Genomic DNA, 14,341 nt, shown 5'->3' on the forward strand with positions numbered 1-14,341 from the left:
CCTCACGATTTTAAAACACATTTATAAGGTTAAGAGAAACTTATATTTATATAGTATAAAAAACTCTCTTCTATCCAATGTGAGATATCATAATTATCCCCTATTTAGATGCAACATTTTCGTTGTATATCATGAGATTATGGGATCAAATTGACAAACACTCTTCACGAGGCTAAATAAACCCCTACATTGAGATCAATGATCGGTTTTGATACCATTTGTAACAACTCGTTCCTAATTATGTATATATTATCAACTCTTAACCCAAATGAACCTTTACGATTTTAAAACGTTTCTAATAAGATTAAAAAGAACTTATACTTATGTAATATTAGAAATTTTCTCAAAACTTTTTTGGATTTTCTCTTTTTGTTTGATGTGAGATATTAGATATGGATACTATTTATATACCATTGGTAGGTAATAAACAACCAAAAAAAACATGCCCTACAAAGTACAAGTCTTAACGAATAAAATATGGATATTTTTAGAAATATGGGATTATGGGCGTTTTAAATTGGGGAAGGATTCGAGGGCGGCGAAGGGAAGAGTCACGGGGCAGGAGCCAAGTAGAGAAATTGTAGTTCACATGGGGCATCCAATCACTGACCACCCAAATATATAAAATAATTTCCTACTACTAATTGGCGTCTATCTTCATCTGATTTTGTGAGGCTGCCCTCTCTCTATCAGCAAGCCCACCAATGCCTAGAGGCCAGAGAAGAAGATGGGTCCCGCCCCTTGTATTAGAATTTCAATTTACAACATCTATCCATAGGTATCAAGGAAGAGATTAAGAAGCATGAGTATGTTGATTTAATACTAATATAAGTTGATACTTACAAAAAAACCATACAACATTTTAAATTCTTTTAGAGAAAGTATATAAAGTGGGAGGATATACTTTCTATTCATTTTTTTTTAATAAAAAAAACTCTTGTACTTCAAAAATTTTTAAAATTTATATTTTTAAACTATTTTTAAAAATCATTACTATTTTAACATAAATTTTTAAGAGTTTTTGTGTTTTGTATATAATTTATTATTATTATTATTATTTTGTTTTCAAAAACAGAAAATAGAAAATATATCTAAAATGATAATTAATTAATAATATAAATAAAATGTAAATTTTACTAATTTGAATTAATTAAAATGGGGATGAGTTTTTTTTCCTAAAATCTCTCTTTCCAAATATCCCATATTTTCTCAAATTCTCAAAGTGATTAAAGATCTTAAGAAAAAAAAAAGATTTATGGTGTTGTCCGTGGACAAATAGAAGATAAGTTTATCTGCTTCCAAGAAAAATGGTTGCCACAAATTCCTGGAAAATTGTGGAAGAATGAGCACCCGACGTCATCATTGGGAATATGATGGGCTACGAGCCCACGCACAACAGACCCCTGATGACAATGCAATGTACTGGAGGCTCTCTCCTACACATGAAGGACGTCAGTGGATGAGAAAATTAGAGAACGACTCTACAATTTTCATGAGGGGATGCGGTTCCATATGAAATGCCCACCTTGAAAAACTAATCCACACAACTTCCCATCTCCCTCATTTGTTCCCTATCCTTTTTGTCCTCATTCACCCCTTTTTTTAATTGCTGCGTTTGTTTGTTTTCGTGTATTGTACTTGAATAATTAAGAGTTTTCAGCCTACCTCCACCACTATCTTCAGCTCATCCTCTTTCATGCAATCTCCTTCTCTGTAGAGGAGGCCAAGGTCTGTTCTGGTTCTTACTCTTGTTCAATCTCAGATTGTTATTGTTCTTGGTCATTACTGTTTGATGTCTGCTTTTGTATTGTTCATCTGGGTTTGATCAAATTCATGTGTCTGGGTTCTTCATTCCATGTACAGAAATGGGTTTGAATGAAAAATTTGATTTTTGTCTGTGTCTGTGTTATTGGGTTTCAGTTGGGTTTGATTGAAGACTGTTTACTTGTGTTAATTCCCAAGTAGGTTTTAATCAGGACTTGGGAGTGAGTTTATTCTAGTTTACGGTCTTTTGGGTTTTAGCTTGGTTTGGTTGCATGAATCCAGAATTTAATCTAAATATATTCTGTTTAGAAACCCAAAAACAATTATGATTTCTAAGATCACGAGCTTTTTAGCAAATCATCATCTCGTAGACTCAGTAGTGTTCGTAAAGTGGGTAGTATTTGAATCTAATGTAAGGATTTGTGGATGTTGAATATAAAGTGAGCCTCACATCCTCCGGAATTAGAAGAAGGAAAAACAGGGGAATCCTGTTCGTGGTTGCTGGAATGATGAATCTTGCAGAGGAAATGAAATGAAAATATTTACTGTGAAAATATTTTTCCCTAGAGACTATCATTGAAGTGGTGATTTTAGGAGTGCAGTCACGGGCACTTTGGACCCTGTATTTTTGGTTTAGTAAATAGTTGGTGGGATGAAATCTGCAGTATTTGTCTCAGAGTTGCTTTTTTGGCTGCTTGTATGTTTGTTAGGATCGAAGTGGAGTTTGTTTCTACTTTTTCTTCTGGTGGAGTTCCCTTCTTTATTTTCTTCTAGATTTTGCATACTTTGAACTGATGTTGTACCTTAGCTTTTCTGCTTTGTGTATTTTGTTTGTAATGCCCGGATCTAAATGTAATTTAGTAATTCTAAATCTTCTTACAGAATTGTTTGGGAACAGAAGAACTAAATAATGGCAGACACAGAGATAACCAATGTTACTGAGTATGAGGCCATTGCTAAGGCAAAATTGCCTAAGATGGTTTTTGACTACTATGCATCTGGTGCTGAGGATCAATGGACTCTTAGAGAAAACCGAAATGCTTTCTCAAGGATTCTGTAAGTTCTTCACTTGCTATTTGCAATTTCCCCAAAAGTTGTTCTTTTGGTTTGATTCTCCTTATGGAGTCATCTCTATGCTCTCCATTTTTTGCAGCAGGTTATTTTCTGTGATGTCACCATCACTATTTCAGGCTTAGTGCTTCTGTTCTCTAAAATCCGTCTTTTGATTGAATACATAGGTTTCGACCTCGAATTCTCATTGATGTAAGCAAGATTGACATGACCACAACTGTCTTGGGCTTCAAGATTTCAATGCCCATCATGATTGCTCCTACAGCCATGCAGAAAATGGCTCACCCTGAAGGTATATGCTCCTTTTCTTAGAGCTTGTCCTCTCTTTCAATGAACTGATGCATATGTTATATTTGGAGTTGGTACTTACATGCTATGGATGCATACACGTCTACAAATGTACAAGCATTGTTAAGCATATATGTGTACATAATCAAACAAACACACACCTGCACACATGTGCACGCTCATTCACGCTCATTCACTTGTATAAATGTACACACACACACACACACACACACACACACACACGTGTATTTGTGTATGTGTGTATGTGTGTATGTATGTATGTATGCTTGTGAGTGAACCAAAATATTCGTATATTCAGACATACATGTGTATGCATATAAATACATGTAATTATGCATGATGATTGTTGGGTGAGCAGGGAGGGTGAGGTGGTTGTGATGTTGTGCAAAAATGAATTTAAGGAAGAAAGGTAATGGCCATTGGGACAAATAGAATTTAGTGTGCAGTTTGATTGAATGTTCTAAAATCACTTTAGTATGAAAATTACCTTGGAAGTCACTGTTGCCGTCACAAGTGGAAAAAGTAGGTACTGCCCGCTTTTATTTGAGATGTATAAAAGGTCATTGCAGAATTGATGGCTCCTATTCCCTGCAATTACCTTTTTCTTTTTGCAACTCTTCGAGTTACCAACCAAGAGTTATTTTGGAAAAGATTACCCTTGTACCTCCTAGGAACCACTGACCACTTGGAAGGAGTGTAGTATCCATCGTCTATAATTGCAAAAATTTCAATAGGAGAAAAAAAAAAAAAATGGTTACAGGTGATGTTTGCCTCAAATAGGTAAGTAGGATGATTTCAAGGAGCTCAATTATCACATACAAAGGTTAATGGATAGTTCATTTAGTCTTTCATTTTTGAAATTAGTTCAACTCTATGAAACATGAAGAAATGCAACTTGAGCCCACAAATTTAATTCTTATGCAGGTGAGTATGCAACTGCAAGAGCAGCATCAGCAGCTGGGACAATCATGGTTAGATATCTAACCATTTTACTTTGCCTTTTTCTCTTAATTGATTTTAATTTTTATATTATTGTACGGTTGAATGTGTAGAATTAGCATTCATGTGCAAACCAATATGGTGATTTTCTGGCATAGTTTTCAGCTCTTGTAAGCATTAACAATATTCTGTCTCTGCCTTGTTTAATTGTGTGCAATGCTTTGTTTCAGACCTTGTCCTCATGGGCTACTTCCAGTGTTGAAGAGGTGGCTTCAACCGGCCCCGGCATTCGATTTTTCCAGCTCTATGTAAGTTTGAATTGTTGACTAAGTCCCAAGTTCCACATCATTCAAGGGTTTGAATTATCTCCTTAATCCCGAATTTTGTTACTATTGCTTAGGTGTATTTGTCATTTCAGAAATATCTCTGATCGGTGGTTCCTTTACATATCATTCAGGTTTACAAAGACAGGCATGTGGTTGCACAACTTGTGAGGAGGGCTGAGAGGGCTGGCTTCAAGGCAATTGCCCTTACTGTGGATACTCCAAGACTTGGCCGCAGGGAAGCTGATATCAAGAACAGGTGAATAACTAAAATAATTATTTGGAATCAGGGAATCATACAATAATTTGAAATATTTGATTATAAGGCCTCTTGATACCCAATTAATTTATCAAATCAATCTTAGCTTGAGGTAATATGCACATCTAATTATGGGCAGTTAGTTTGCTCTCCATAAGAAGTTTTACTAATGAGTTATCCTACAGATTTACTTTGCCACCATTTTTGACATTGAAGAACTTTGAGGGATTAGATCTTGGCAAGATGGATAAGGTTAGCAAGGAATAAACATTATTAGTTTTAGACCGATTGTTCCACTTATGTTATTGTTATTTCATGATATGTTTGTGGTGCTGATATTGCAGGCCGATGACTCTGGACTAGCTTCATATGTTGCTGGCCAAATTGACCGGTCTCTTAGCTGGAAGGTAGAGATTGCTTTTTCTATCTTAAGATTTCTTGAACTATGCACAGAAGTAAGATTTTGAAAACTCAACTTGGATATTTGGACAGGATGTCAAGTGGCTTCAGACAATTACTAAATTGCCGATTCTGGTGAAGGGTGTACTCACTGCTGAGGATGGTAAGCAAAACAGCACTGCAGAACCCATCAGAGAGACCTATTATGTTCTAATTTTGTTTTATCAGCAGTTAAATGATCTAAGCATGTAACCCAGTTTTTGTGCTAACTTTGCAGCAAGGATAGCAGTAAATGTTGGAGCAGCAGGAATCATTGTCTCCAATCATGGAGCTCGCCAACTTGATTATGTCCCTGCAACCATTATGGCTCTAGAAGAGGTATGTTTACTTGCTGCATGCATGATTATGGTGGATTTCTAATCACAGGCACCATCATAATAAAATTCTCTCTATGTTTCAAAAAATTCTTGACATGATTATTATCTTCATATAAAACCAAAGTAGACCAAATCTCCTGTGTTTAATTCTGTTATTCACATGTTTGTAATTTTATCGGACATGGATTTCTTTCCCAAATTCATGCTCATTCCTGTTTCATCCATATCATTTCCTTATTCCTTGTGAGATTTTTCAATTACTACCGGCTTCATGCTCTGATGATATTTGCTCAAAGAATTCCTTTAGTCTTGATCATTCTCCAAGTGGACTGTGATTGCTTCGTTTTTAACTTGCCTCTATCCTGGAAGTTTCTATTAAATATGCATTTGTCTGAAAATGTATCTCATGCTATTCTAACAATGGTTCCATTGTGGTAACCAACAGGTTGTCAAAGCCACCCAAGGCCGTATTCCTGTTTTTCTTGATGGTGGGGTGCGGCGTGGGACAGATGTCTTCAAGGCTTTGGCTCTTGGAGCCTCTGGCATATTTGTAAGTAAATCATAAATGGCTCATGCATGGTAGTAAATATAAGAAAGAATTGACTTCTAGTGGCCTCTCAGATGATTTCTAGTGCTCCAATCTCATATTTTCTTCTGTTTCTCTTTTCCAAAATGGAAGACAGTGAAAAAAATCTGAAACATATGTCAAAAATTCAAAGTAAAATAAAATTATTGTCAGAAAATCTTCACTAGTCCGATCCCCTCTTGTCTTAATTTCAGATTGGAAGGCCAGTGGTGTACTCATTGGCTGCTGATGGTGAGGCTGGTGTCAGAAAAGCACTTCAAATGCTTCGTGATGAGTTTGAGCTAACCATGGCATTAAGTGGTTGCCGCTCCCTTAAAGAGATTACCCGCAACCACATCATGACTGACTGGGACACTCCTCACATTCTGCCTAAGCCAAGGTTATAAGATGGTAATGCTCCTTGTTGGGAACTGATTGTGATGAAAGGTTAGGTGTCAAGGGCCTTTGCCATTAGAATAACTTCATCCCAGATTCATTGGATGGAAAAGTATTTAGAAGAATTTAAGCTTTTGTAATGACAATGAATGGTACTCTATAAATGGCTATTTCTGCTTTTTCTGTGTATACTGTATAGCTCCTCCAAGCCAGGATGGTTTGCTGAATATTATCTGGGCATGCTTTGAAGTTGTAGAAATTGCATTGTGGCAGTGGCACACATTAAACCAGTTTCCCTGCTCTGCTAATGCTCTGTTTGGTTGTTGGCAATCTTCCTTTTATTTGTTTTTTGTTTCCTCCCTTCCAAAACCCTAGTCTTCATACAATTTTGATCTTCCTGAAGACCTGAACCTTATCTTCAAATTGTACAAAATCCCTTCCTGTTCATAATTTTATTCCTTGAAAAGATTGTATTTTAATAATTTGAATTCAACTTTTTTGTTTTGTCTTCAAATGCATTGTTTCCAAGTAGGAACAAAATTGTTGTCTTCCTTTTTATGAAATGAGATAGCCAACCCAAATCAACACACGGACCAAGCTGGGGAAGATAAGGGCCCAAAAAGAAATTCCAATCAAGCTTATCCTCTGCTTTTAGCCTCATGTCACTACCCATCATTTCATGCCACAATGACAAAGCAATTTATACAAATTCTCAATACATTTTGTGCCAACCCTTTTCTTATATAGAGGCTTGCCATTATTCAAGCCTAAGGTCTTATTATCATCTTTTTGGTTTTAAGACATTTTTAACTTTCATCTAAAATTCTAAAATTAATGATCACTTTTGTATTAATTTTAATTCAAATTTCAAACAAATTTGGTTATTTTGTTTATTTATTTACTTATTTTGGATTTTAGTATTGGTGAAGCCACTTGTGAAAATAGAGTCACCATTGAATTAGAAAAATACATCAAATTGTTTCATAAAAATTAATATTTATTAGTTAATTTATTGATTTAAAACTCATTATTTCATTAAAATTGTTTGATAAAATAATTTATTTTTTATAATTATCAAATTGACATATTTACTCTTATTAATTATAATTTATAATTAATATTTACATTCATTATTTTAATGAATGAATTTGTTTGTTAAAAGTATTATATATATATATATATATATATATAAAATAAATATATATATATATATATTAAATAATTACATAATATTTATAATAAAAGATGAGGGAAGAGTCATGAGTTTAAAAGAGATGTAGGTAATAAGTAAAAAAGATTTAGGATTTAAAATAAATTAATTATTTTGAGGATGTTTAGTAAAATTTAATATTTTTATTTAATACTTATTACTTAATGACTTAAGTTGACTTTAAGTTAATTATACTTAAATTATTGATTTAAAATTTATTATTTAATTTTTGTTTTATGTATTAAGGTTGTTTGATATACTTAATTTAAAATTTGTTTGAAATCATCAAATTAACATATTTATCTTTATAAATTATAATTAAGGTAAAAAAAGGTCGAGTAACAATGAAGGTCGTGGAGTAGTAAAAGAGATCACGGAGGTAATTACGACAAACAAAGATAAAAAGATAAAATACAGATGTGGAATTAAGAAAAATTAATTATTTTTACTTATTACTTAAAGTTGTTTTTTTACTTTAAACTATATTATTAAGTTATTTTATTAAATATACTTAATTTATTTAATGACTTAAATTAAGTTATTAAATCACTTTAAGTTATTAAACTGGTTCACTAAACATCCATTTAATATTAAAATATTTGATAAAACTTAATATTTATCACTTAAAATTAACATATTTTTAAATTATTGTATATTTAACTTATTAATTTTAATTAATATTTAATTTCATTAATCTTAATCAATAAATTTATTGGTTAAACATCTCCATATTAAAATTATTATAAATTATGAAATTAATTTGAGTAATTAAATAATAAGTATTTAGCTTTATTAGACATCATTATAATTCAGAATAAGCCAATTATTTTAATTTAATAGTAAGTCTTTGGATTATGTTATTTGAATAAAACAAATCTATGTGCCCCACGTTTTTTTTTTAATTTTTTTATCTTAAAACAAAAGGTAAACGTGGTGCGTTTGATAAGTTGAAATTGTGGGAAATTATTATGACTAAGAAAAGGTTGCACTTCTTCTTTCGGTCCATATCACACAATGAAATAAATGCATTTTGTTACCTTCATCACATTCTTTTAGACATTATTCTATACGAAAATATTGGCTCCAACGTTGACAACAAGTCATGGATTTATGCAAAATAACGAAATTTTTCACGAAAATAATAATATTATTTTTTTAAAAAAATTCCCAAAAAATTATTAAGGCCCGCTATATATCACATCAGTATCAATTAAAATACAGATCCAACCACAATATATTATATGTGTAGTTTAATTTCATTATTTTGTATTAACTTATGTTCTATTATTTTGTATTTTGATATTATTTTTTTATATTTTAAATTCGTTGTTTTATACTTCGGTTCTATTTGTTTTGTATTATTATTTAATGATTTAGGGCATGTTTAACAATTGTTTTAAAAAACAATTCTTAAAAATAGTTTTTGAGAACGATTTTTGAAATTTTTTTATTTTTATTTTTATAAAACAAAAGTCTGTTTGAAAACTTAAAATGTTTTTAATTTATTTTTAATATTTTTAAACATATTTTAAAAGTAATTTTTATATTTAATGTTTTATTCTCCGTATAATTGACTCTAAAAAAAATAAGCAAAAACAAGTAAACAACTAAAAAATGTTATCTACAAACACCATATTTTTTGTTTAAAAAAAACAAGGTTTTAGTTATTAAATATATTTTCTGAATTTTTTGTTTTGGATAACAACAAACTGTTGTAAAAAATGATTTCCAAACAAACTCTTAGATTTCATTGCATAGTTTTAGCAATCTAGATTACAAGTTTGATAAGCACGGAACCGATATCCACCCTAATTTTTTTAAAATTATTACAAGTCATGGCTACTTTCCCGAGCATGTTGCCCTGAATTTGCTATGCAATTGCCTTACGTTTTCTGCGGCCCAAATATTTTTTATAATAATTATTTTTTATAAGGTCTGCAGTGTGGTTCAGTGAATCACCACATTATGGCTCAAAATCATTGACTTTTATGCCTAGAAAAACACCACCTTCGGCGCTGAGAAACTTCGAACAATATCACCCACGGAACGGACATTAGAGATGGTGGAATTAGAAGAGGAGCAAAGGAATTGCCTAGAAGGTTAGAACTATGTACAAATTTCCTAGGAAAGATCTTGGAAGATGCCAAAAATGGGACACTTGTGACTTTTTGGGCCTTGTCTTTAGTTACTCGAACAAGATCAGTTGGCCCCCCACCGCCGGAGATGATGTTTTTCCCTTTAATTTCCTCTACTGGTTCAATGTTTCTGTTGTAAAAGTGTCGTAAAAATCTCTGCTCATAACATAAACGTGGAACGGTGGGAGAGACTGTTTGGATGAGGCCCCGCTCCTTTTGATGCAACAACTCACCTAAATATGTTCAGAAAATTCTAAGTCATCGGTGCCTACCGAACAAACTTTGAATCTGATTATTGATAGAAGCCTAAAAAGCCCAAAAATTAAAATGATGTTTATATTCATACTGAAGTAAGGAGGAAGGCAACTTTGCAAAGAAATGTATTGGAAGTGATTTACCCTGTGTTTGTTCTTAAAAAAGAATGAGGAAAAATGTTCGAATGATAGAAAATTAGGCAAAAAAAAATTTTAAAATTTTTTTTCTTTTCTATATAAAGATTAAATTACTTGAAATTGTATCATTTTTTAAATTAATTTCTTTATATTTGATTTTTTTTCTTTCGAATTTTACATAGTAAAGCAAACATGATAAAATAATTTTTTGTAATATTTATTATCTTTTACTTAATTGTTTTCTTAAAAACCTTAAAATTTATATTGTTTCAAAGGGTATTTTTTCAAATTTAATTATTGTTATTTAATTATTTAAATTAATTTTAAGTTAAATTATCTTTGAAATATATTTGACTTTTACTTTATGTATTAAACTTATTTAGTCAATTAATTTAGAGTGCGTTTGTAGTGATTTTAAAGAACGTTTATAACATTTTTAACACTTGAATAATGAAAATTTTTAAGTATTAAAAATATTAAAAACGCTTCTTAAAATCGTTACCAAACGAGCTTTTAATTTTTTTTTTCTAAATTATCAAATTAACTATTCATCCCCATTAGTTTTAATTAATTTTTATTTTTATTAATTTTGAGTAATAATATTTTTTTTTTTTTGTGGAACATTCATATTAAGGCCATGTTTGGTTGCTTGAATATATCATAAAATAGATTAAAAGATGAGATAATATATCTTATCGCATGTTTGAATGACAATATAATACAAAATCTCATTATTTATATCATATTTCATTTTTAATTAAATATAAAATAAGATAAATAGTGAGGTATATTATTTTTTTTCTTTTTTATATTCTCTATATATGAAAAATAACAATCGATCCTCAATAAAATATATAATATACATATCTTATGAATAATACATTTAGGTTTGTTATCAAACTTTTTCCATTTTTAAAATTTTTTTGTGCTACTTATTTTGTAAAATAAATAATTTTGATTAAAAAAAAGTTAAATTTATGGTTCTTTAAAACATAATGTAAAATAGTACTAAATATGCATTATTTAATATAATATTTAATATGCAAATTATTTTTCTATATTTAGAAATAGAATATACTATTTTATTTATAAAATTTAAATAATCATGAATATTATTAATAAAGTAATAACAAGTTTTATTTCTTGTTAAATTATAAATTATTAAACAATTTTCAAATAATAATAACCTGTGATAGATTTCATTTTCTTTTTTAATTTTTTTCAATAAATTTTATTTTAAATAAATATTGAACACTGAAATACAGTATGTTTTTCATTTTATTTTTCTGTTCTTTTTATAAGCCAAATATAAGAATGACATGATGTTTAAAAATATTAGAAGCAGTATAAAATATTTACAATAAAAAATAAGTGATAGAGTGAAGTTGTGAATATAAATAGAAGACATACAAGACTTGAATAAATAAGACAAAAAAAAAAAAAAAAACAATAAAATTAAGATATTGGTTATTTTGATTTAACATGACTTAAAATTATTTTTAAATTTAAATTATGCTATTAAATTATTTTATTAATAATATTTAATCCCTTTAACCACTTAAATTAAATTAAAAAATCATATTAAGTGATGAAATTGATTTTGCAAACATCCTCTTAATAACAAGCACAATTAAGGTAGGTGAAATGTAAAGACTAAGGAATCAAAGGGTATTTTTAATTAAGAAGGTACAAATTTTCCCATTGGAAACCCTGGTTCATAATTTACATGTGCTTTGAATGGGAGGAAATTGTACAAGATGAGTCGTCTCTCCACTGAATCAAAGTCGTTGGATAGTAATATCTGAGAAGAGACTAATGACCGTATGGGGAGGTGGCTTCAATCCTATTTTTTCGCTTCTGGAGGAAGCTTCGCAGCGATCTCTTCATTGAAAGGCCAGTAGGGCTGTACAGCTGGGATTGCAGAGATGGCGAGACCATGGTCACGTCTGAGGCAGTTGGGGTTTTCGTCTCCACTTCTCTACTTGCAGTCAGTATTATGGCTCTAGCCTGCAATATACTAACAAACTTATCATAATTAATAGAAAGAAGCTTCTGTCCTAATTAATAAGTCATATATGACAAAGAGTACTTTTGCCCATACGACAAATGGCATAGCATTGAAATTGAATTCCCTAATGATATACTGAGTCGAACTCGGGAGTTACTTCATACATATATCCAAATGGTACAACAGCCCACAAGAAGACTTGATCTGCAGGGTTCATGAATAGCCCCTGGAAGACAAGACCCAGACCCAGACCCAGACCCAGACCCAGACCCGTATGTGCATACCTGAAGCTCTGTAACTTCACATACGCAAACCCTCCCGTCATAGAAAATGGTCAGCTGCTGCTGTTGCTGCTGCTGCTGCTCTTGTGGGCTTCCTCTTCCCATCTCCATCCTTCAGTTCCCAACACAAAAACCAAACAAATCAGGACAAAAGAAGTGCATATATACAAACTATCAACCCTTGTGTCCGAGGCAGTGAAGTACTGTCTCCGGGGCTCTATGTGCATATATGAATAGGTAAAAGATAAAGAAACCCAGAAAGAAGAGACTATATTACATCATTTTGTGACGGTAAGCAGTGGAGGGAAGAAGGCTTAGTTCCAAATTGCAGTTCCTGCTCTTCATCTTTGATCCTTGAAGGGCTGAAACCTTGTGTTAATTGCTTGAATATTTGGAGTGCAGGAAGAGAAATGAATGGGGATGAAGGAAGGGTAAAGACGGGATGCTTCTATATATATGCCACATGTGAATGAAATATCAAATATCATATGGTAGGAAGAGCCACACCGCACCGCACCGCACCTCACCAGCGGTACCGTTTTTAATGACTTGAACGCGAAATCCACACAAAACAAACCTAAAGACAAAAGGTATTGGCATTAAATTATCGGCATGTGAAACACGATATTCACCACACCACACCCCACCACCTTTTTTGCTGCATATTTTTTGTCACTATCGAGTATCATGCATTCATACCCCTCCTTCCTTGTCCACACGTATTTCCCATTTTGTTTTATTTTTCTCTGAAAAACCTCTTTTCTCCTTCCATTTGCATCAAAATATTTATTTTAACCCTTAAATAAATTCAATGCATCAATCATAGGAACATGACTCTAATTCTAGTCCCACACTTGGGAAGTGTCACATCTAATCCAATCTAAATTAAATAATACTATTTTTCCCTCCCTTTAATTTACTGCATTATTTTACCATTTGCTTTATCGAATGTTAAAAAAAAAGTTTTTACCATATATTAAATGTAAAAATTTCCTATTATTTATCATTTAAATATATGGTAAAGGTGATTATAAATATATATTCAACAAGTAATATTATTAGCCCAATGATTCCTCCATTTAATGTTTTGATGATAACAAAAAGAAATGTATCTTTGAAGACTCAATATGTTTAGAAACAAATGTAAGATGAATTTCATGGGTGCATTGAGGATAAAACTTTTTTTGTGCATTTTCAAATGTCTTTCATTCATACCTATATATGTTAGTTTAAAAGTGATCTTAAGTTTCTAAAAATGAATGAATATATGTTTTACTTTAAAACCTTAGGCTTAATTCTTTAAATTTTTAAACGAAATGTTCAAGTTACTAAGAAGAATAAAAATTAAAACAAAATGGGAGTTTCGAGTTGTATAAAGGTAATATTCGATGTATGGGCTCTCCATGATGGATTGGAGTGCAATCAAATAATAGATGAAGTTAATGGGGAGTCTATAATAAGAGAAACGTGAATCGATTAGGATTGATAAGGGTAAAATGGGATATTTGATTCTCCATGATTAGGGGGTAAGTAAAGGAATTCACAATAACAAAAAGTGGTAAGATTGAATTGATTGACAAAGACGAGAAGAATTTTGTGACAACAAAGAAAAGTGATGAAAGAAATCATGATGTTGAACAAAAATGGAGAAACTTGATAAAAGAAACCATGATGTTGAATAAAGATGGTTGGTAGAGATGATAATAGGCCAAGTTCAAGACAACTCACACCTATTCGTACCTCACCTAAATTGTTTAAATCAATTCTTATCCCCATTTAAAAGAAACTAAAGAGAGGGGAGACAAGTAGGGAAATTTTCAATGTAAAACGTGTCGTCAAGTTTAATTTTTACAAGTTTTAAATTTTTAAAAAATAATTATATTAAAAATAAATTTAAATTATGAATAAATAAA

The 14,341-nt window shown here is 31.2% G+C and overlaps 2 protein-coding genes across 2 annotated transcripts; one reads left to right on the forward strand and one right to left on the reverse strand.

Annotated features, from left to right (window-relative positions):
* Positions 1–1,503: 1,503 nt before the first annotated feature.
* On the forward strand, positions 1,504–6,692 carry LOC117924142 ((S)-2-hydroxy-acid oxidase GLO1-like). Its single transcript, XM_034842714.1, has 12 exons — positions 1,504–1,728; positions 2,647–2,820; positions 3,003–3,127; positions 4,069–4,115; positions 4,314–4,391; positions 4,541–4,665; positions 4,851–4,917; positions 5,010–5,072; positions 5,158–5,227; positions 5,342–5,442; positions 5,887–5,991; positions 6,222–6,692. The coding sequence occupies exons 2-12, from the start codon at positions 2,675–2,677 to the stop codon at positions 6,411–6,413; spliced, it is 1,119 nt and encodes a 372-aa protein (XP_034698605.1). The 5' UTR covers positions 1,504–1,728; positions 2,647–2,674; the 3' UTR covers positions 6,414–6,692.
* A 5,094-nt stretch (positions 6,693–11,786) lies between these two features.
* On the reverse strand, positions 11,787–12,864 carry LOC117924126 (protein TIFY 5A-like). Its single transcript, XM_034842697.1, has 3 exons — positions 12,706–12,864; positions 12,432–12,540; positions 11,787–12,146 (listed from the first exon to the last, which is right to left on the reverse strand). The coding sequence occupies exons 1-3, from the start codon at positions 12,771–12,773 to the stop codon at positions 11,952–11,954; spliced, it is 372 nt and encodes a 123-aa protein (XP_034698588.1). The 5' UTR covers positions 12,774–12,864; the 3' UTR covers positions 11,787–11,951.
* Positions 12,865–14,341: the final 1,477 nt, after the last annotated feature.

This window comes from Vitis riparia, chromosome 10 (assembly GCF_004353265.1).
Source record: "Vitis riparia cultivar Riparia Gloire de Montpellier isolate 1030 chromosome 10, EGFV_Vit.rip_1.0, whole genome shotgun sequence".
NCBI lineage: Eukaryota > Viridiplantae > Streptophyta > Magnoliopsida > Vitales > Vitaceae > Vitis > Vitis riparia.

Excerpts from the sequence above, each read along its gene's own strand:
- LOC117924142 (XM_034842714.1), top strand. The coding sequence starts at position 2,675 with ATGGCAGACACAGAGATAACCAATGTTACTGAGTATGAGGCCATTGCT. Across the intron at positions 4,918-5,009 it reads ATCTTGGCAAGATGGATAAG|GCCGATGACTCTGGACTAGC; the intron begins GTTAGCAAGGAA and ends CTGATATTGCAG. Across the intron at positions 5,228-5,341 it reads TGTACTCACTGCTGAGGATG|CAAGGATAGCAGTAAATGTT; the intron begins GTAAGCAAAACA and ends CTAACTTTGCAG.
- LOC117924126 (XM_034842697.1), bottom strand. The coding sequence starts at position 12,773 with ATGAAGAGCAGGAACTGCAATTTGGAACTAAGCCTTCTTCCCTCCACT. Across the intron at positions 12,541-12,705 it reads GCTTACCGTCACAAAATGAT|GATGGAGATGGGAAGAGGAA; the intron begins GTAATATAGTCT and ends TGGGAACTGAAG. Across the intron at positions 12,147-12,431 it reads GTGAAGTTACAGAGCTTCAG|GCTAGAGCCATAATACTGAC; the intron begins GTATGCACATAC and ends AGTATATTGCAG.